General features: G+C 41.6%; 1 protein-coding gene across 1 annotated transcript; it reads right to left on the bottom strand.

Annotated features, from left to right (window-relative positions):
* Window positions 1-555: 555 nt before the first annotated feature.
* Window positions 556-22035, bottom strand: LOC134568688 (mucin-19-like). The gene is made up of 12 exons (XM_063427340.1): window positions 21919-22035; window positions 21649-21828; window positions 20499-20557; window positions 17569-17726; window positions 16798-17291; window positions 14656-16236; window positions 13087-13145; window positions 12595-12752; window positions 5814-11684; window positions 4929-5044; window positions 3271-3390; window positions 556-673 (listed from the first exon to the last, which is right to left on the bottom strand). Exons 1-12 carry the CDS (start codon window positions 22033-22035, stop codon window positions 647-649), a joined length of 8940 nt encoding a protein of 2979 aa, XP_063283410.1. The 3' UTR covers window positions 556-646.
* Window positions 22036-22356: the final 321 nt, after the last annotated feature.

The following is a 22356-nucleotide window of genomic DNA, read 5'->3' as shown; positions in this document are numbered from 1 at the left end:
GCTTCCTGAACTTTGGGCAACATTAACCCATGATTAACAAACTTACTTTCTTGTCCTTTAAAACTCTCTATGACCCTGCCAACATTCTCCTACGCAATTAACATACCCATAATCCTCTGCTTTCAACTCGTTAAACTGGTTTGGCACTGCCTGGGCTGACAGTACATTAATTACCTACGGGGTGCAGATTTATTAGAACTAAGTGGTATCTTCTCCATATAGTGTTTTAGTGGAAATATCAGCGTTTTTGGAAAATCTAGAATGATATTGATTACTGCAATTCACAACAAGAAAACAAAAAACAACAAATACAGGGTGCGCACCCTGTATTTGTTGTTTTTTTGTTTTCTCAATTTTCTGAAGGGTTTGAGGGTAGCCCTTCCTTTCAGGTGTGCAGCTTTTTTTCCCCCTTGTGATCAGTACTGTAGCGCTGTTCCCCTCCCACCTTTTCTCAATTCACAACAAGAGCCTTGTCAGCCTGGCAGGTTGAATGGACACAGTTTATTTATTTACACATATTTCATAGTATTATAAAAATAAAAGCATTTAATTGCACACGTCCCGGGGATGCAGTGCTAACATTCAGACGGTTTGCTTCGTTCCAGCTACTGCAGATCATTTTTGCAAAATTTTGTTACGCAGCGAATCATCGAGGAAGATCATAAGAGCCAGACTGCAAAGAAGATAGATTACAGGTGGATTAATGACAGGTAGTCTCCGTGATTGCAAAACTTAACACTCAAACACATTACTGGGAGTATTATTGCTGTGGAGCTCTGTTATACACTCACACACATTACTGGGAGTATTATTGCTGTGGAGCTCTGTTATACACTCAAACACATTACTGGGAGTATTATTACTGTGGAGTTCTGTTATACACTCAGACACATTACTGGGAGTATTATTACTGTGGGGCTCTGTTATACACTCAGACACATTACTGGGAGTATTATTGCTGTGGAGCTCTGTTATACACTCAGACACATTACTGGGAGTATTATTGCTGTGGAGCTCTGTTATACACTCAGACACATTACTGGGAGTATTATTGCTGTGGAGCTCTGTTATACACTCAGACACATTACTGGGAGTATTATTGCTGTGGAGCTCCGTTATACAATCAGACACATTACTGGGAGTATTATTGCTGTGGAGCTCTGTTATACATTCAGACACATTACTGGGAGTATTATTGCTGTGGAGCTCTGTTATACACTCAGACACATTACTGGGAGTATTATTGCTGTGGAGCTCCGTTATACAATCAGACACATTACTGGGAGTATTATTGCTGTGGAGCTCCGTTATACAATCAGACACACCAACACTATAGAACTCCTATAGAAGAGGGCAGAGTGATTTAGGGCCAAAATAGGGACTGTCCCTGTTAATTAGGGGCACTCGGGATGTATGTTTATGGTATTAGGTTTATACAGTTGTGGTAGTTGTGTGGATAGTACACCCCTGCTGTACAATGTTTATATATGCTCAGAAAGGTGCCTTTTAATCCAGCTAAACACAGTAGAGACCTGCAAGTATTTATATTATCTTGAAAATGTTGAACATGACGATATAGTAACCGAGAGAAATGTACCCACAGCTTTCTCTGGCAAAACACAGACATTTCTCACTTATGTTGTGGGAATAATTTGAAAAATAAAACCAAAAGATTATCAAGCATCAAAATATTGCAAATTTGTATGTCAGAATAGCTAAAATGGAACAATTCAGCAACATCTCCGAAAAAATATACCAGCTGTGTTTACATATCAGCTGCTCGAACCACTTTGTATTCAGACAATTCAGACTGTAAGGATTATTCACCACTGTGAGAATTCACCAACTGGAAAACAGCTCCAGACCTTCCATTTCATCTACTTTGGCCTCAAATTTACATTCACTTTGAATTTAGATTTTAGTAAATAAGCTTGTGAATAATATAATGTGATACGTTATAGCAAAATAAACAATATGTTTCCTGCAATATACAGAGACAGTGGCAGAACTACTGCCGGTGAAGCCGCTGCTTCTGTACCGAGGTCCGCACACTGAGGGGGCCCATTGCGTGGTCCATGCATCCTTTTGTGTTGCCTCCTCCCACTCCTCCTGTGCATCATCTCCCTCCCGCTCTTGTATCTGGGAGGAATGTGTGTATGTGTGTTTATATGTGTGCATCTGTGTGTGTACGGATGTATGTAGCAGTGTATGTGTGTTTATATGTGTGTATCTGTGTGTGTACGTATGTATGTAGCAGTGTATGTGTGTATACATGTGTGTATCTGTGTGTGTGCACGTATGTATGTAGCAGTGTATGTGTGTTTATATGTGTGTATCTGTGTGTGTACGGATGTATGTAGCAGTGTATGTGTATATATTTGTATCTGTGTGTGTAAGTATGTATGTAGCAGTGTATGTGTGTTTATATGTGTGTATCTGTGTGTGTACGGATGTATGTAGCAGTGTATGTGTGTTTATATGTGTGTATCTGTGTGTGTGTACGTATGTATGTAGCAGTGTATGTGTGTGTATATGTGTGTATCTGTGTGTGTACGGATGTATGTAGCAGTGAATGTGTGTATATATGTGTGTATCTGTGTGTGTACGTATGTATGTAGCAGTGTATGTGTGTTTATATGTGTGTATCTGTGTGTGTACGGATGTATGTAGCAGTGTATGTGTATATATGTGTTTATCTGTGTGTGCATGTATGTATGTAGCAGTGTATGTGTGTATATACATACATCCCAACAATCAAACACCAACACAACATACAAAGACATCCATGCAAATGGAAACATTATATACAAACACACCGCTGTATTAAAAAGCAAAAGTTATATACAAACACACCTCCATTCACGTAACACTACACACAAATGTACACATACACTTAAAAGCCAGCACTACATACAGACACACCCCTGCATTTAAACGCAAACACTACACATAAGTACACTACTGCATTCCAATGGCAACAGTACATACAAATACACACCTACAGGCACACACATACTCTATACAAAAACATGCTTACATTCAAACACCTAGTACACATATCATGAGTTCTATATGAGGATGGAACTAGCGATAATACCATTTGTTACTTTGGATACTAAGTAAGAAGTTGTTGTTGGTGGTAAATTGCTATGGGCAAGCAATGAAATGAAGGATATGTTTGGATCAGAGACATATTTACTGAGAATGGCTTCAGAGATAAGAATTACAATGTTGTTTATCTACATAGCTTTATTTTTTACATACACTTACTCTAAAGTTTGGTATGCTGACTCCAACGCTTGTTCCCATCAGACCAGATTCAGCTGAACTACTGGCTCCACCCACAGCGCCGGCGCCAAACAGCCAGCTGAAGATTCCACTCTTGATTGCCTGTTTATAAAATGAACAAACAGGACAGAAATAATGATGCCAATGATGTCATCCTCAGCTGCAGGACTTTTATAAGAACTCCAGATTTATCAAGAACATGTTTAGGCCTCAATTTAATTCTAATGAGTAAAAACCTTGATCAATACGGACCGCTTTCAGATTATTTTTTTTTCTCTCGAATTTCAGCTGGATTTAATGACTGTGAAATTCCAGCTGCCGAGCTCAATAAACAGGTTGGTTGTTGGAAAATATTCCAATAAATTTGCTTCGAAGCACCTTTCTCGACCTTTACTAATGACTAAACTTTTTTAACATAATAGTAAAAAGGAAGCTTTAACTGCCTTCATGCCCCCACCCACCATAACACAGGTCCATGTCTCCATTGGTTGCTCACTGTAATAAACGAGTAACTTGGCAGCTATTGCTTCCAGTTGATAGTAACATACAGGAAGGATCTGGCACAGATCCCACCTGTGCTCCCACCCATACGTGGCAGGTGTGTGCCCAATATTGCCCACAAAATTGTCAACAATATCCACCCCTGTGGAGCCACCACCCCAAATAAAAGTACCTTAAAGTACCTCAATAATACTGAGAGGGGCAATAAATCTAAGACCTGTAAAAATACCACAATGCAATAACAATAATCCATTTAGCCGTCTGAGGGCTATGTGTAGACTGAGCTTGCATGGCGGGGAAAGGTTTTATAAGGGCTTTCCAACAATACCATACCAGTCAAAGAGTTTTGAATGGTTGGGTTGTAAGCCAACCAATTAGAGAGCTCTGACATGTAAGTCTCCCTTTTTTCGAGACTTGCTTTGGATTTTGTTTGGCCTGTTTTGGGGCTGAAGAAACAAAGATATTTTATCCAGGTATAAGACTTGTCCCCCCCATGCAAGCTCAGTGTACGCTGAGCAATCAGAGAGCTAAGCTGGATTATTGTTATTGTGTTGCGTTATTATTACAAGTTTTAGATTTATTAAGCCTGCCTCATTAATATTAGGGTCAGGGGTCAGGAAGGGTATTTTTATATGTGTGGGTGGCAAGGGGCTTGGGAAACCCTAGTCAACGGGGAAAGTTGGGTGTTGATATTTTTGTGGGCTGGACAATGGCATCTCCATACCCACTTGTATATTTAATAATAACTCTCACCAGCTGCCCATGGGTGAGGGTCAGGGGGGGACATTAGAACTACCAAGGTTATTAAAATTTGAGCCTCCAGTTTCTAATTGTGGCATGGGGGAGAATACTATTATAGATTTTCTCCTTCCACTGTAGGGAGGTGGGGGACATTAGTATGTCCACTTGCTTTATTAGTGTAATGTCCCCACCTGTTGGCTCACATGTCGAATGAGGGGATAAGGTATTGCGAGCCAATAATTTGTTGATAAAACACTTTGGCTCTGATTAAATTGAAGTTTAAATAGGACCTATCAAAATTGTCTCTCTGATTTCCCTGAGGCAACCACGGGATAGTTTGTATCACTATATCTTTATCAATATTTAATTCCTGTATTATGTATGATAATTTTACTTACCAGGATAATTACTATAGGGATTGCAAGGACAATTATACTGAACAGTACAATGATAGCAGTTATGTAGTCAGATAGGGGGCTGCTTCCTGACACACTTGCCACGTTACTGCTAATATCTACAGGAAAAATAAAAAAAAATCACACATTAACAGTATTCATGGAACAGTAATCAATTATATGAATCTCTGATTACTGAAACTTCACTACAACAGAACTATGGTTAGACCTTAATATCTGTATAACGTGTATAACATGTATAACATCTAGAACAGACAGATTGCGGTCCATCTACTGTGAGGAGAGGACAATACCAACTAGATACTTCTCACCAAGCACTTATTAATTATATTTGAAGCCCAACTTGGCCTTGTTCATAAACTGGTTTGGTGCTTGATACAATTATATGAAAAGACAATATGGCTCTAAACTGTGTTCCACCTCTTCTGGTTACAGGTGAGATGTGGTACTTAACAAGGTCTCTGTGATTAGAGATGCGAAGTGTGAGTGTTGATCTTTGTTGATATGCTATGTTTAACCCATTTAACTGATTGCTTGCTTCCGGTTGATTTGTCAGAATGAGTGAATGATTTCATCACTTAGCATGCCTCAACAATGGGACAATGATTTATATAATTATACATTTTTTTGAATCTCATTCTTTTTGAAGGCTCAATGTAATGTAACGGAGAACTCTCCATTCTTATAACAGGTGGCTGCTTTGAGAAGCAGCTTCCACGTGTACAATTTTAATATATAATATCCTCCTGACCCCTCCACGAACTGTAGAGATCTGGTACTACAAAGACCCATACTTTGGACTTCAGGTACCAACGCCCCCCACTAGCAATGCCTATGAGTATATGAGTTGATTAAAAAATGACTTGCCTGCCACAGATGCTGCGCCTACTTTTGCTGTAGAAGATGAAGTGGAATTAGTTGTACTGGGGGCTGTGAAACCTGTGTTTGTTACATGACTTGTACCTCCTGTAGATGTCAGACTAGTTCCAGATGTTGGACCTGCTGTAGATGTCAGACTAGTTCCAGATGTTGAACCTGCTGTAGATGTCAGACTAGTTCCAGATGTTGAACCTGCTGTAGATGTCAGACTAGTTCCAGATTTTGGACCTGCTGTAGATGTCAGACTAGTTCCAGATGTTGGACCTTCTGTAGATGTCAGGCTAGTTCCAGATGTTGGACCTTCTGTAGATGTCAGGCTAGTTCCAGATGTTGGACTTGCTGTAGATGTCAGGCTAGTTCCAGATGTTGGACTTGCTGTAGATGTCAGATTAGTTCCAGATGTTGGACTTGCTGTAGATGTCAGATTAGTTCCAGATGTTGGACTTGCTGTAGATGTCAGATTAGTTCCGGATGTTGGACCTGCTGTAGATGTCAGACTAGTTCCAGATATTGGACTTGCTGTAAATGTCAGATTAGTTCCGGATGTTGGACCTGCTGTAGATGTCAGACTAGTTCCAGATGTTGGACTTGCTGTAGATGTCAGGCTAGTTCCAGATGTTGGACTTGCTGTAGATGTCAGGCTAGTTCCAGATGTTGGACTTGCTGTAGATGTCAGATTAGTTCCAGATGTTGGACTTGCTGTAGATGTCAGATTAGTTCCAGATGTTGGACTTGCTGTAGATGTCAGATTAGTTCCAGATGTTGAACCTGCTGTAGATGTCAGATTAGTTCCAGATATTGGACTTGCTGTAAATGTCAGATTAGTTCCGGATGTTGGACCTGCTGTAGATGTCAGACTAGTTCCAGATGTTGGACCTGCTGTAGATGTCAGACTAGTTCCAGATGTTGGACTTGCTGTAGATGTCAGGCTAGTTCCAGATGTTGGACCTTCTGTAGATGTCAGGCTAGTTCCAGATGTTGGACCTTCTGTAGATGTCAGGCTAGTTCCAGATGTTGGACTTGCTGTAGATGTCAGATTAGTTCCAGATGTTGAACCTGCTGTAGATGTCAGATTAGTTCCAGATATTGGACTTGCTGTAAATGTCAGATTAGTTCCGGATGTTGGACCTGCTGTAGATGTAAGACTAGTTCCAGATGTTGGACCTGCTGTAGATGTCAGGCTAGTTCCAGATGTTGGACTTGCTGTAGATGTCAGGCTAGTTCCAGATGTTGGACCTTCTGTAGATGTCAGGCTAGTTCCAGATGTTGGACTTGCTGTAGATGTCAGGCTAGTTCCAGATTTTGGTATTGCTGTAGATGTCAGATTAGTTCCGGATGTTGGACCTGCTGTAGATGTCAGACTAGTTCCAGATGTTGGACCTGCTGTAGATGTCAGACTAGTTCCAGATGTTGGACCTGCTGTAGATGTCAGATTAGTTCCAGATGTTGGACTTGCTGTAGATGTCAGATTAGTTCCGGATGTTGGACCTGCTGTAGATGTCAGGCTAGTTCCAGATGTTGGACCTTCTGTAGATGTCAGGCTAGTTCCAGATGTTGGACTTGCTGTAGATGTCAGATTAGTTCCAGATGTTGGTCTTGCTGTAGATGTCAGATTAGTTCCAGATGTTGGACTTGCTGTAGATGTCACATTAGTTCCGGATGTTGGACCTGCTGTAGATGTCAGACTAGTTCCAGATGTTGGACCTGCTGTAGATGTCAGATTAGTTCCAGATGTTGGACTTGCTGTAGATGTCAGATTAGTTCCGGATGTTGGACCTGCTGTAGATGTCAGACTAGTTCCAGATGTTGGACCTGCTGTAGATGTCAGACTACTTCCAGATGCTGGACCTTCTGTAGATGGCAGACTAGTTCCAGATTTTGGACCTGCTGTAGATGTAAGACTAGTTCCAGATGTTGGACCTTCTGTAGATGTCAGGCTAGTTCCAGATGTTGGACCTGCTGTAGATGTCAGGCTAGTTCCAGATGTTGGACTTGCTGTAGATGTCAGGCTAGTTCCAGATGTTGGACCTTCTGTAGATGTCAGGCTAGTTCCAGATGTTGGACTTGCTGTAGATGTCAGATTAGTTCCGGATGTTGGACCTGCTGTAGATGTCAGGCTAGTTCCAGATGTTGGACTTGCTGTAGATGTCAGGCTAGTTCCAGATGTTGGACCTTCTGTAGATGTCAGGCTAGTTCCAGATGGTGGACTTGCTGCAGATGTCAGGCTAGTTCCAGATTTTGGTATTGCTGTAGATGTCAGATTAGTTCCGGATGTTGGACCTGCTGTAGATGTCAGACTAGTTCCAGATGTTGGACCTGCTGTAGATGTCAGACTAGTTCCAGATGTTGGACCTGCTGTAGATGTCAGATTAGTTCCAGATGTTGGACTTGCTGTAGATGTCAGATTAGTTCCGGATGTTGGACCTGCTGTAGATGTCAGGCTAGTTCCAGATGTTGGACCTTCTGTAGATGTCAGGCTAGTTCCAGATGTTGGACTTGCTGTAGATGTCAGATTAGTTCCAGATGTTGGTCTTGCTGTAGATGTCAGATTAGTTCCAGATGTTGGACTTGCTGTAGATGTCACATTAGTTCCGGATGTTGGACCTGCTGTAGATGTCAGACTAGTTCCAGATGTTGGACCTGCTGTAGATGTCAGATTAGTTCCAGATGTTGGACTTGCTGTAGATGTCAGATTAGTTCCGGATGTTGGACCTGCTGTAGATGTCAGACTAGTTCCAGATGTTGGACCTGCTGTAGATGTCAGACTACTTCCAGATGCTGGACCTTCTGTAGATGTCAGACTAGTTCCAGATTTTGGACCTGCTGTAGATGTCAGACTAGTTCCAGATGTTGGACCTTCTGTAGATGTCAGGCTAGTTCCAGATGTTGGACCTTCTGTAGATGTCAGATTAGTTCCAGATGTTGGACTTGCTGTAGATGTCAGATTAGTTCCAGATGTTGGACTTGCTGTAGATGTCAGATTAGTTCCAGATGTTGGACTTGCTGTAGATGTCAGATTAGTTCCGGATGTTGGACCTGCTGTAGATGTCAGACTAGTTCCAGATGTTGAACCTGCTATAGATGTCAGATTAGTTCCAGATATTGGACTTGCTGTAAATGTCAGATTAGTTCCGGATGTTGGACCTGCTGTAGATGTCAGACTAGTTCCAGATGTTGGACCTGCTGTAGATGTCAGGCTAGTTCCAGATGTTGGACCTGCTGTAGATGTCAGGCTAGTTCCAGATGTTGGACCTTCTGTAGATGTCAGGCTAGTTCCAGATGTTGGACTTGCTGTAGATGTCAGGCTAGTTCCAGATGTTGGACTTGCTGTAGATGTCACATTAGTTCCGGATGTTGGACCTGCTGTAGATGTCAGACTAGTTCCAGATGTTGGACCTGCTGTAGATGTCAGATTAGTTCCAGATGTTGGACTTGCTGTAGATGTCAGATTAGTTCCGGATGTTGGACCTGCTGTAGATGTCAGACTAGTTCCAGATGTTGGACCTGCTGTAGATGTCAGACTACTTCCAGATGTTGGACCTTCTGTAGATGCCAGACTAGTTCCAGATGTTGGACCTTCTGTAGATGTCAGGCTAGTTCCAGATGTTGGACCTTCTGCAGATGTCAGGCTAGTTCCAGATGTTGGACCTGCTGTAGATGTCAGATTAGTTCCAGAAGTTGGACCTGCTGTAGATGTCAGACTAGTTCCGGATGCTGGACCTTCTGTAGATATCAGACTAGTTCCAGATGTTGGACCTTCTGTAGATGTCAGGCTAGTTCCAGATGTTGGACTTGCTGTAGATGTCAGGCTAGTTTCAGATGTTGGACTTGCTGTAGATGTCAGACTAGTTCCAGATGTTGGACCTTCTGTAGATGTCAGGCTAGTTCCAGATGTTGGACCTTCTGTAGATGTCAGGCTAGTTCCAGATGTTTGACTTGCTGTAGATAACAGATTAGTTCCAGATGTTGGTCTTGCTGTAGATGTCAGATTAGTTCCAGATGTTGGACTTGCTGTAGATGTCAGATTAGTTCTGGATGTTGGACCTGCTGTAGATGTCAGACTAGTTCCAGATGTTGGACCTGCTGTAGATGTCAGATTAGTTCCAGATGTTGGACTTGCTGTAGATGTCAGAATAGTTCTGGATGTTGGACCTGCTGTAGATGTCAGACTAGTTCCAGATGTTGGACCTGCTGTAGATGTCAGACTAGTTCCAGATGTTGGACCTGCTGTAGATGTCAGACTAGTTCCAGATGTTGGACTTGCTGTAGATGTCGGGCTAGTTCCAGATGTTGGACTTGCTGTAGATGTCAGGCTAGTTCCAGATGTTGGTATTGCTGTAGATGTCAGATTAGTTCCGGATGTTGGACCTGCTGTAGATGTCAGACTAGTTCCAGATGTTGGACCTGCTGTAGATGTCAGACTAGTTCCAGATGCTGGACCTTCTGTAGATGTCAGACTAGTTCCAGATGTTGGACCTTCTGTAGATGTAAGGCTAGTTCCAGATGTTGGACCTGCTGTAGATGTCAGATTAGTTCCAGATGTTGGTCTTGCTGTAGATGTCAGATTAGTTCCGGATGTTGGACCTGCTGTAGATGCCAGACTAGTTCCAGATGTTGGACCTGCTGTAGATGTCAGATTAGTTCCAGATGTTGGACCTGCTCTAGATGTCAGACTAGTTCCGGATGTTGGACCTGCTGTAGATGTCAGGCTAGTTCCAGATGTTGGACCTGCTGTAGATGTCAGACTAGTTCCAGATGTTGGACCTGCTGTAGATGTCAGACTAGTTCCAGATGTTGGACCTTCTGTAGATGTCAGACTAGTTCCAGATGTTGGACCTTCTGTAGATGTCAGGCTAGTTCCAGATGTTGGACCTTCTGTAGATGTCAGGCTAGTTCCAGATGTTGGACCTTCTGTAGATGTCAGGCTAGTTCCAGATGTTGGACCTTCTGTAGATGTCAGGCTAGTTCCAGAAGTTGGTCTTGCTGTAGATGTCAGACTAGTTCCAGATGTTGGACCTGCTGTAGATGTCAGACTAGTTCCAGATGTTGGGCCTTCTGTAGATGTCAGGCTAGTTCCAGATGTTGGACTTGCTGTAGATGTCAGATTAGTTCCAGATGTTGGACTTGCTGTAGATGTCAGACTAGTTCCAGATGTTGTACTTGCTGTAGATATCAGACTAGTTCCAGATGTTGTACTTGCTGTAGATATCAGACTAGTTCCAGATGTTGGACCTGCAGTAGATGTCAGAATTGTCTCAGATGTTGGACCTCCTGTAGATGTCAGACTAGTTCCAGATGTTGGACCTCCTGTAGATGTCAGACTAGTTCCAGATGTTGGACCTCCTGTAGATGTCAGACTAGTTCCGGATGTTGGTCTTGCTGTAGATGTCCGACTAGTTCCAGATGTTGGACCTGCTGTAGATGTCAGACTAGCTCCAGATGTTGGACCTGCTGTAGATGTCAGATTAGTTCCGAATGTTGGACCTTCTGTAGATGTCAGACTAGTTCCAGATGTTGGACCTGCTGTAGATGTCAGACTAGTTCCAGATGTTGGACCTTCTGTAGATGTCAGACTAGTTCCAGATGTTGGACCTGCTGTAGATATCAGTCTAGTTCCAGATGTTGGACTTGCTGTAGATATCAGACTAGTTCCAGATGTTGGACCTGCAGTAGATGTCAGACGTGTTCCAGATGTTGGACCTCCTGTAGATGTCAGACTAGTTCTAGATGTTGGACTTGATGTAGATGTCAGACTAGTTCCGGATGTTTGACTTGCAGTGGACAAAGAACTGGTATTAGATGCTAAACTGGGTACAGTTTGGGGTAATATGGTGCTTGTTTCTTGATATATTACAGTACCTGCAAAATACAAAATAATTTAGATATCAGAAAAACTTCAATGGCACTAAGACAGCAAATGTGTTACCCTCACATAACTACAACGTATTATACATATAAATACCCACGTTCAAATGGATTCAGCAACCTTCCCTACAGCTGTCTGGATTTATCTCATTAGTACAGCGTGGTGTTACCAGCAGCCTTTACTGCTTTAATATTAACTAGTTTTAAACAAATCATGTCAAAATAACCAATGCAATATTATCATAAAATATGTGATAAAATAAACTGACAAAGCAGTCAATGATATATGTATAAACAGCAAGGCTGGGACAATGTGCAAAACATTGAGTAATCAGAGAAGCATCATGTTGGTATCCATGGTGATTGCTCCAACGGCTGCAAGATACCTAGGGATAGATAAACCCTTTAACATCTTGAGTGAAAAAGGAAAGTAAACTGAAAATATTTTTCAGAAGACCCTGCAAATGAGTGATACATTTATCTCAGTTGGTTTTCTCTAATCTTCCCTAATAGATTCAGAAACAAAAATAGTAAAATAGTGCAATTTCTCTATCTGACCATCCTACAGCCCGGAGAACCTACACAAATCCGATGTAAAACGAGTTATAGTCTAAAGAATTCATTATTTTGTGTTTCATTATGTAAGCAAATCTCTAAAATAGTTCAGACCAAGAGACGCATAAACATGTTATAAAAATAACTCCATAAAATATCTTGTTGTGTTGTGAGTGCTGTATAATTCCACCTTATGCTACGCTGTGCGTGAAAAAAAGGGCTTCCTTCTTGTTATGGCCTTGCCGTTGTAGGCTACAGGATGCTATTTCTTCATCGTGCTGATCCCTGTTTTGGAGGCTATATGAATTCGTGGTGATTGCTTGTGGCCTTTGATTTTCTCTGTACTCGCCATTAAATCGAATGCTAAGGAAGTCGATCTGCAGATTCCCAAATGTCGTATTCCCAGCTCGCACTTGGTCAAAGAGAGACCTGATCAATGCAGGGTCTGCGGGGACACTGGCACCATCAGCAAAGGTTAAACGAAGCTCCACTGTGACTGATCCATTCCTGTGGAAACGACAGACAGGTTATGTAATGTCTGCATTGTTGTCCAACACCTCCTCTCATTAAACTCTACCCAACTTTCAGCCTGTGATATAACTGAAAATCCCACAACCATTTTTTACCCAATTTTATGTTATTTAAATTGTGAATTTAGGAAGATTCTCAAGTTTCCCAAGTTTGCGGCATTACTGTCAAAGAAACAGTTCTTGAATTCTGGATGGTGATCTCTTTAACAAATCTTGTGCATGTTATCACATCAGTTACAATGCAGGATTGTAATGAACCCCAGGCATGGCTGCACAGTTTACCAGATGACATGGTCTTAACAAACACTCACCCGAATTCTAGCACCTCCACTTGTTTCAGATTAAAACTCTGGTTTATGAATTGAAAAGTCTGTTGGAAAAGATCACACATTAGTCTACAATGAGATGGTGGTGGCACGATGGGGAAAGAAGATCCCCGCACTTTCTATAGGTTCAGAGTAAGATCGGAACATGTCATGCTTGTGTTATTGCTTGTTTTAATGATTTTGCCTTTCAATTAATTTCCGTTTGGCTTCAGGTAAATGTGTAACTATTTATTTTATTCATTCATAGTGAAATTGTTTTCCCAGGACAACAGGTTGAGATTCCCAAACCTCCCACCTGTGCCAGAACCCACAGGACCATCTGGAATTTGGTTCTGTTCCCTGGTGCCCTGCATTTGGTGAGTGGGGACACCAGAAAACGTCTCCAATCAGGGCAGCACACGCTTGATCACCATTAGACATATTCACACATCATTAGACACACTCACACATCGTTAGACACACTCACACATTATTATGAACACACATCATTAGCCACATTCACTCATTATTCCGAACACACATTAGATTAGACATATTAGAACACACATTATGTTTTTTCGTTTGGGAAGACAGGTGTCATGCTGCATTCCTGATTTCTGTGCCCGATCTTTTGTTTTGTCGTGGGGAAACTACAAACAAGACAGTCAGGAACGGAGCACCGACTGTCATTTTCTACGTTCGCAGGTCAGTTATATTCAGCCAACTCTGTGTTAATTTTGTCGACTAACAATTTTAGTTAAAGTTTAGTCAACTAAAACTAGACTAAAACTAAAACACTTTAGATGACTAAAATATAACTAAAACTAATGTGGCATTTAAGTCTAAAGACTATGAGTAAAAAACTAAATTAACACTGCACTATGGAGGGGCTATGGAGGGGGAAAGAGACAGAGGCTTTATTTAAACCCATTAGATTATAGTCGTGATGACTAAAATCCGCTGGAGATTCGACTAAAACCAGACTAAAACTAAAACAATTCAGATGACTAAAATATGACTAAAACTAAATTGTTTTTTCAGTCAGACTATAAATAAAACTAAATTGGCTTTTCAGTCAGACTATGACTACAACTAAAATGAAATTTTCCGCCCAAATTAACACTGATCCAACTTGGATATTTCAGTCTATAGTTTGTATTCATTAAATAGTGAACGGTGGAGAATTGCAAATCTAGGCTGAAATAGCTGAGTTGGAGAATCGTTTTCCATCAGTTACTTTAGCCTGTATCTTAATATCAGGTTTTCAGCTGAGCACAGAATACTATTTAGACAAAAAAAAAAAACATAATTTCTGTCTGTACATTACATCACACCCATTTCCTTTACTCAGACATTCCTTCTGGGTTATCTGCTTACTGAAATATAATAAATAGTGAACTATTTCACATCTAATCATCGATCATCATCGAACATTTGTCTTTTTCCTTAAGGTGACAACAATAACACTGCATGGATAAATGCCACGGAAAAACAATCAAACAACCACATTAATAAACCATTATGTTTCCTCACTTCATATCAGTGGCTCCCACCAAAAGGACACTTATTACTCACCGTGTCCTCTACCTCCGCTTTGAGCAAACGATATGTACCAGAGGAGGTGATACTGAGATCACTTGTGTAAGTCCTGTTTGTAATTCTGATGAATAAAAGCCTTGTTGGGAGCAGAGTGATGGCGGATGAGTCTAATGTACTTGCTGTTACAAAGGAAGTGAAAATGTTTTGAGAGTCTTCTTTAGCGGTGGAAGTTGTATCTGCAGATGTAATGGTGGCCGCTGTGCTTGTAGATTGGATTGTTCCTGATGTTGGGGTGGAAGAAGGTCTATTGGCTGTTGGGAGGCTTGTTATAACTACAGGCTGGAATCCTGCAGATGAGGAAGAGATTGTTCCAGATGTAGAACCCACAATGGATATAGAGCTGTTTCCAGATGTTGTACCCAGAGTGGATACAAAGCTGGTTCCAGGAGTAGAACCCACAATGGACACTAAACTGGTTTGAAGTGTAGAACTCACAGTGGATATAGAACTAGTTCTGGGTGTAGAAACCACAGTTGATACAGAGCTGGTTCTAGGAAGAGAACCTATAGTGGACATAGAGCTAGTTTCAGATGAAGAACTGACTGTGGATTTAGAGCTAGTTCCAGATGTAGAATCCACAATAGACACAGAGGTTCCAGGTGTAGAACCCAAAGTGGATACAGAACTGGTTCCAGGAAGAGAAACTATACTGGACATAGAACTAGTTTCAGATGGAGAAACCACAGTGTATATAGAACTGGTTCCAGGTGTGGAACCTACAGTGGGTATAGAGCTGGATCCAGGTGTAGAACCCGCAGTGGATACAGAGCTGGTTGCAGATGTAAAATCCTTTGTGAATATTGAGGTTCCAGGTGTAGAACCTACAGTGGATATAGAGCTGGTTTCAGGAAGAGAACCCATATTGGACATAGAGCTAGTTTCAGATGGAGATCCTACAGTTGATTTAGAGCTGGTCCCAGGTATAGAACCTAAAGTGGATATAGAGCTGGTTCCAGGTGTAAAACCCACAGTGAATACAGAGGTTCCAGGTGTAGAACCCACAGGGGATTTGGAGCTGATTTCATGTGTAGAAATCACAGTAGACACTGGGTTGGTTTGAGGTGTAGAACTCACAGTGGATACAGAGTTGGCTCCAGGTTTATTTGGCATGGTGCTGGATTCCGATGGTGATCTGGTAGTTGGTATAGTGCTGGTTTCAGATAGGGAGTTGATAGCTGGAATGGTTCTGGTTTCAAATAAAGAGCTGATAGTTGGCACAGTGCTGGTTTCAGACAGTAAGCTGGTAGTCGGCACAGTTCTGGTGTCATATAAGGAGCTGGTAGTTGGCACAGTGCTGGTTTTAGATAAGGAGCTGGTAGTAGGCACAGTACTGGTTTCAGATAAGGAGCTTGTACTTGGCATAGTGCTGGTTTCAAATAATGAGTTGAGTGTTGGCACAGTGCTGGTTTCCAAAAAGGAGCCGGTAGTTGGCATAGTGCTGTTTTTAGATAAGGAGCTGGTAGTTGGCACAGTGCTGATTTTAGATAAGGCACTGGCAGTTGGCATAGAGGTGGTTTTTGACAAGGAGTTGATAATTGGCACACTGCTGGTCTCAGACTGTGAGCTGGTAGTTGGCACAGTGGTAGTTTCAGATAAGGAGCTGGTAGTTGGCATAGTGTGGGTTTCTGATAAGGAGCTGGTAGTTGGCACAGTGCTGGTTTCAGATAAGGAGCTGGTAGTTAGCATAGTGTGGGTTTCAGATAAGGAGCTGGTAGTTGGCATAGTGCTGGTTTCAGATAAGGAGCTGTTAAATGGCATAGTGTTGGTTTCAGATAAGGAGTTGGTAGTTGGCATAGTGCTGGATTCAGATAAGGAGCTGGTAGTTGGCACAGTGCTGGTTTCAGATAAGGAGCTGATAGATGGCATAGTGCTGTTTTCAGATAATGAGCTGGTAGTTGGCATATTGCTGGTTTCAGATAAGGAGCTGGCAGTTGGCACAGTGCTGGTTTCAGATAATGAGCTGGTAGTTGGCATAGTGCTGGTTTCAGATGGCGAGCTTGTAGTTGGCACAGAGCTGTTTTCAGATAATGAGCTGGTAGTTGGCACAGTGCTGGTTTCAGATAAGGAGCTGGTAGATGGCATAGTGCTGGTTTCAGATAAGGAGCTGGTAGTTGTCACAGTGCTGGTTTTAGATAAGGAGCTGGTAGTTGGCACAGTGCTGGTTTTAGATAAGGAGCTGGTAGTTGGCACAGTGCTGGTTTTAGATAAGGAGCTGGTAGTTGGCACAGTGCTGGTTTTAGATAAGGAGCTGGTAGTTGGCACAGTGCTGGTTTTAGATAAGGAGCTGGTAGTTCGCACAGTGCTGGTTTCAGACAGTGAGCTGGTAGTTGGCACAGTGCTGGTTTCAGATGGTGAGCTGATAGTTGGCACAGTGCTTGTTTTAGATAAGGAGCTGGTAGTTGGCACAGTGCTGGTTTCAGATGGTGAGCTGATAGTTGGCACAGTGCTTGTTTTAGATAAGGAGCTGGTAGTTGGCACAGTGCTTGTTTCAGATAAGGAGCTGGTAGTTGGCAGAGTGCTGGTTTCAGACAGTGAGCTGGTAGTTGGCACAGTGCTGGTATAAAGTGGGGAGCTAGTAGCGGGTTTTATTGTAGCTGGGTATATTTTTACACCTGTGAAAATAAAATCAGAGATAATTAATGCTGATTTAGGTATCATACAATGCCATGATATTTCAATCATTTATATAAAAAAAAAATGTATTACATAATATCTCTTATCCTTTTAATTGTAGAAATGCAGAACCTAATTATAATTATTATCTAAATACATCAAATACCTACAAGAACCGGCTTCTCTTTACAGACAATAGATCGAAACACAATAAAACATTTCTATTTTACGTCTCTGTTTGTTTTCCTCGGTTATAGTATGAGGTGATCTACGTACCGTTAGATTCAATGCTGTACACATCCAGGAGAAACTCTGCTAGCATCGAGTTAGTATTTTTCACAGCTTCATAAATCGCCATGACAATCTCTTCAGACGTAGGGACTTTAGTGCCATTAGAAAAGGTTAACAACAAGGTGACAATCACAGAGCCCTCCCTGAGAGAGGAGACAAGGTGTTACAAACATATTAATTCACTAATAACCGGAAACTTCAAGCTCAATTTAAAGTCAATTTAAAGTGTAATTTAATTTGATCTCTAGGATGAGATGCTGATTGGCAAGACCATCATTTGGCTCTGCCCCTGTCTGCCTCCTTGGCTGAGATAATCAAAATTGACAATCTCAAAATTGACAATACCTAGGGGAAAACCTTATGATTGGCTGAGATTATCACTTCTGATGATCTCAGCTAATGAGGTGGATCAGGGGCGGGACCAGCACCCGCAGACTGGAATAAAGTGGATGGGGCCTAGAGGGTGTTTTTACACTATAGGGTCAGAAATACATGTTTGAGTTTCTGGCCCTATAGGTTCCTTTAAGTATAAAATAGCTAATCTAGAAACATTCTCCCAATCAGTTATGATTCCAGTTTGACTATTTGGGACCTTCATTTGAACTCACCTCTCACTTTAGTGAATAACTCTGTAATTGATGTAATTATCTGCATCGCTTCTAAAATCACATGGTATGTGATATTTCCTATCACAAGCAGCAGACTGACTTTGTAACGGAGCTCAGTCGGGGGATCTCTTTACACTAGCTCACGCGTTCAGAAAACACAATGTTAGAGAAATAAAGTGTGCAAACCTAAAATTATAGCTGCACACCATGACTGTGTGCAGTTACAAATCGTGAAAATGTGAATAAAGGAATGTTATGGTCTGCGAGACCTCTATGCCCTCCCCTTCAGAACAAACAAAAATACAGGAGAGCGGTCTCCCACCCATGTGCCGCACGGTGGAGGTTAATTAAATAGTGCTCAGAAGAAGCCCAGATTCTCAGGTCCTATCAGGTCCCTGTAAAATTTTATGGACTGGCCATCTTCTGGAACCTTATCATGGCCTTATATGTTATTCCAGGTTAAGGGAGACAATGCGATCTTGGAAGGGGAAGGAGAAAATGGTACTAAATAGAACAAGTTGGCTCAGACCTGGAGATGTCTGTTTCCAGAAAGAAGATATTCAGACTGAATACAGAGACAGTTCATACATTGCTTCATGTTATGTGTCCACCATATTACTCCATAGTTACTAATTGTCAGGATTAACTAATACCAAACACACAGAACTAAATAAAGTACACCCAGAAATCCAAAAACGCACTACCGGACCCTAAAATGGCTGAATTTGACTTTAATAAATAAACGGTAAAACAAGCCAAAGATCAAGGAATATAGAAGCCATGGTCAAATACCATAGAATAAATAGAAATATTGCAAACTTGGATACCCAATAAGGGAACCATAGCAAGGCACTGAGACATTGCTAATTTGAGTTTAAATAGTCTAAGAAAGGCTCTAATTGACCAATAGTGGTCACGTCAGATCGTGCGTGCATGAATTCAGAGCAACGTCGCACACATGGTCACAATATGAATCAGGGGTGGAGAAGATGGAGCCATAAAAGGCTCCAATGTGCAGTGGTCAGCATCGATCGGCTGTCAGAGGTGGCCGACATGGAAGTAAATGTGAGTGCCACAGGCGACGTGCCCAAGGCCCGCATTAGAATGCATGGCATCGAAATGCGCCCAGTGTTCGCAAGTGGAAAACAAGATCAATCATTTAATGGCTGCAGAGTGTGAGAATATGAAAGAATCAACAAGATTCCATCAGTTTTTTTCTGTCTGAGCAGTTTGCACAAACACACTGACTGATTGCACGTCTGGATTACAGAGAGAACAAAGTGTGAGCTTATTGCAACAGGATGTAGTAACAAGTGACTCAGGATTACACAAGGAAGTAACAGAGTGCTTTGACACTCTATCAAAGAGTGACAGTCTGCAGAGTGAGACACGTTCATTAGAGAGAGAGAGAGAGTTTAAACCGTGTAATTCTGGGTTTCTGGGTTTCAAGCAACCCTCTCTAGCTTCCTTCTCAAGCGGCAAAGGGGATAATATCTTCTCAGCTAAAATCTCTAAAATACAGGGCACTACACTGGGTAGTGCTACCTCCAAGATTGTTATAACATTAGCTGTCATTATTTCATGAGCTCGTTAAGGGTTAACTATAGCTTATCATAATGCACCATGATATCTGAGGATTTACATGTGCAGTTATTACATTTTCTGTATTAAAATCTTGTAGGATAACACAACCTATTATTCTAGGTTGACCCCTGAAAGGTAGAGGCACTCAGTCATACAGGCATACCTCCTGAGCCCGATTTCTGTTCCTTTACTCACACTCAGTGGAGGCTTGGTCAGGTACACAGCATTTCATCACCTGTCTCAGGGATGGTCAGAAGAGGGTTTTAGGATAATAACGTCTTGTGGACCAGGAGACGGGAGCTTCTAGAGCACTATGTAAGTATTACTTCCTGCCCTGCAGCCCATGGCCTGGAGAAAGCAGAGACTCTTATTATAATCTCTGAGGCTCTCTTATTACAGAATTGATGTTAATTTTACTTCCCGGGTCATAGGGGAGAGCAGAGCGTAATGTTATTTGGCACTAAAAGGATTAATTTCACTAGCGGCGCTTGCCCAGTCAGACTTTATATCACTAGGCAGAGTATTCATGCAGTGAAAGGAGTTTTTGGAGACTGTAAAACCCCACCGCTATTTATTGAATACCAAAAGGCATTGTGGTTTGTGTGGTTTGCTCTGCTGATGAATATACGGAGCGAATGTGTTTCTAACGTTATTACGCATATTAATCACTATACAATATTGGTAATTGCTTCCAGAATCAACCCAACCAAAAGTGTGACTTACTTCAGTTCCGTGACCGTGACCCTTTCCACTGAGTACATTCTATTAAAGAAATCCTGGATCTGTGAAATTAAGTAAAAACACAAGTTCACGCAATGTATTTGGTACATTCTATTAATGGGTTGAATGTATTGTGAAGGGACAACGTAAGATAAAAGCATTGTTATTGTCCCTAAAATGATCTAATTGGCCTCCATTACCATGCTGCATTATTAGAGAAACAACAATCTCATATCCAAAAATTATCGACTGTTACTGTTACTGTGACTGTTACTGTTACTTATCGACTGTTACTGGATGCTGAATCATGATACCACTGTTGGAGTATTTTTCACAGTATTTTTACCACTCAAAGATTGGTTAAAGAAGGTCCTCATGGACTCAAGGTCCCTCACAGTCCTGCCGCAGGTGGGTCTGTGACACTTAACTCGAACTATTAAAGAGAAGCGCTTGCGTCCAACATTGTCTATAAATATATGCCGTAAGCTGTTTTTATTGCCAATAGCTGGTAGATAATTAAGGTCACAATTGGGACCACGATTAGTGGTACTAACATCCATCTGGCCAGTTCCGGTGCTGGAATCCAGAAAGTTTATTCTTAGATTACAGGGTTTTCCAGAGTTGGTGGTTTAACTGGAAAAATTACATTTATTTAAAAAGCGTTGGAGCAACCCTTTAATGTGGTGGTATCCAAAACAGTTCTCAAAGCACGCCAACCCGTCCAGGGTTGAGGGATTACACAGTTTTGTCAAGGTCATTTTTATTTTCTAATAAAACGCCTTGTAAACAACTGGGTAATCCCTAAATCCTGGATTAGTAGGCATGCCTTGAGCCAATGCACCTGGATGTCTATAACGTGCGACATGTGAGGGGATTCACATCTCTCACTTATTTATTTAATTACATTGTGGTCTTGGAGTGTGGCATTATCATATTAAAAGCTAAATAACGAGTCCGGCCCGGTTTTACGGACTTTGACAGTGCTACAACAGAGGTTTGTAAAATACAGATTGTGATCACTTTGATGACTGTTCCACAATACTGACTGAAAGTCAGACATTATCGATCGATACCATTTTGGACTATAATTTCGGCCCTGTATATCTAACTGAGAATCGAACCAACTGATACTGTATCCAAGTCCGTTACTCACCAGTGTTTCAATCCTAGATACCAGCTCTCTGTATTCTACTGAAGAAGGGTTTCGAAGGCCCTCCGTGTAATTTAAGTTCAGTATTTTCAGTTGTAAAGGGCGCGTTCTGGGGGAAGACGTGCTGGCTGATAAAGTAGAGGATAAGGTTGTACTTATTTCAGGTGAAGATTTTGGTGTTTCCTGAGAATAAGAAAATGGTACAGAATTTAGTAATATATTGATGAATGAACGCAAATACAGAACCATATGTACTATTAATATCACACTTACAATTGGCATAGAGTTGGGTTTAGATAAAGAGCTGGTTGTTGGCACAGTGGTGGTTTCAGATAAGGAGCTGGTAGTTGGCAAAGTGCTGGTATCAGATAAGGAGCTGGTAGTTGGCATAGTGCTGGTTTCAGATACGGAGCTGGTAGATGGCTCAGAGCTAGTTTCAGATAAGGAGCTGGTAGTTGGCACAGTGCTGGTTTCAGATAAGGAGCTGGTAGATGGCATAGAGCTGGTTTCAGATAAGGAGCTGGTAGTTGGCACAGTGCTGGTATCAAATAAGGAGCTGGTAGTTGGCATAGTGCTGGTTTCAGATACGGAGCTGGTAGATGGCTCAGAGCTAGTTTCAGATAAGGAGCTGGTAGTTGGCCTAGTGCTGGGTTCAGATAAGGAGCTGGTAGTTGGCACAGTGCTGGTTTCAGATAAGGAGCTGGTAGATGG

This window comes from Pelobates fuscus, chromosome 7 (genome assembly GCF_036172605.1).
Source record: "Pelobates fuscus isolate aPelFus1 chromosome 7, aPelFus1.pri, whole genome shotgun sequence".
NCBI classification, from domain to species: domain Eukaryota; kingdom Metazoa; phylum Chordata; class Amphibia; order Anura; family Pelobatidae; genus Pelobates; species Pelobates fuscus.
Note: the sequence above shows the minus strand (reverse complement) of the source record. Positions and strands in the feature narration are given on the sequence as shown.

Coding starts and splice junctions, on each gene's coding strand:
- LOC134568688 (XM_063427340.1), bottom strand. CDS start 22,035: ATGCCAACTACCAGCTCCTTATCTGATACCAGCACTTTGCCAACTACC. Junction 21,829..21,918: donor AACCCAACTCTATGCCAATT/GTAAGTGTGATA, acceptor TCTTATTCTCAG/GAAACACCAAAATCTTCACC. Junction 13,146..14,655: donor AAGCGGAGGTAGAGGACACG/GTGAGTAATAAG, acceptor CTTTTCCAACAG/ACTTTTCAATTCATAAACCA.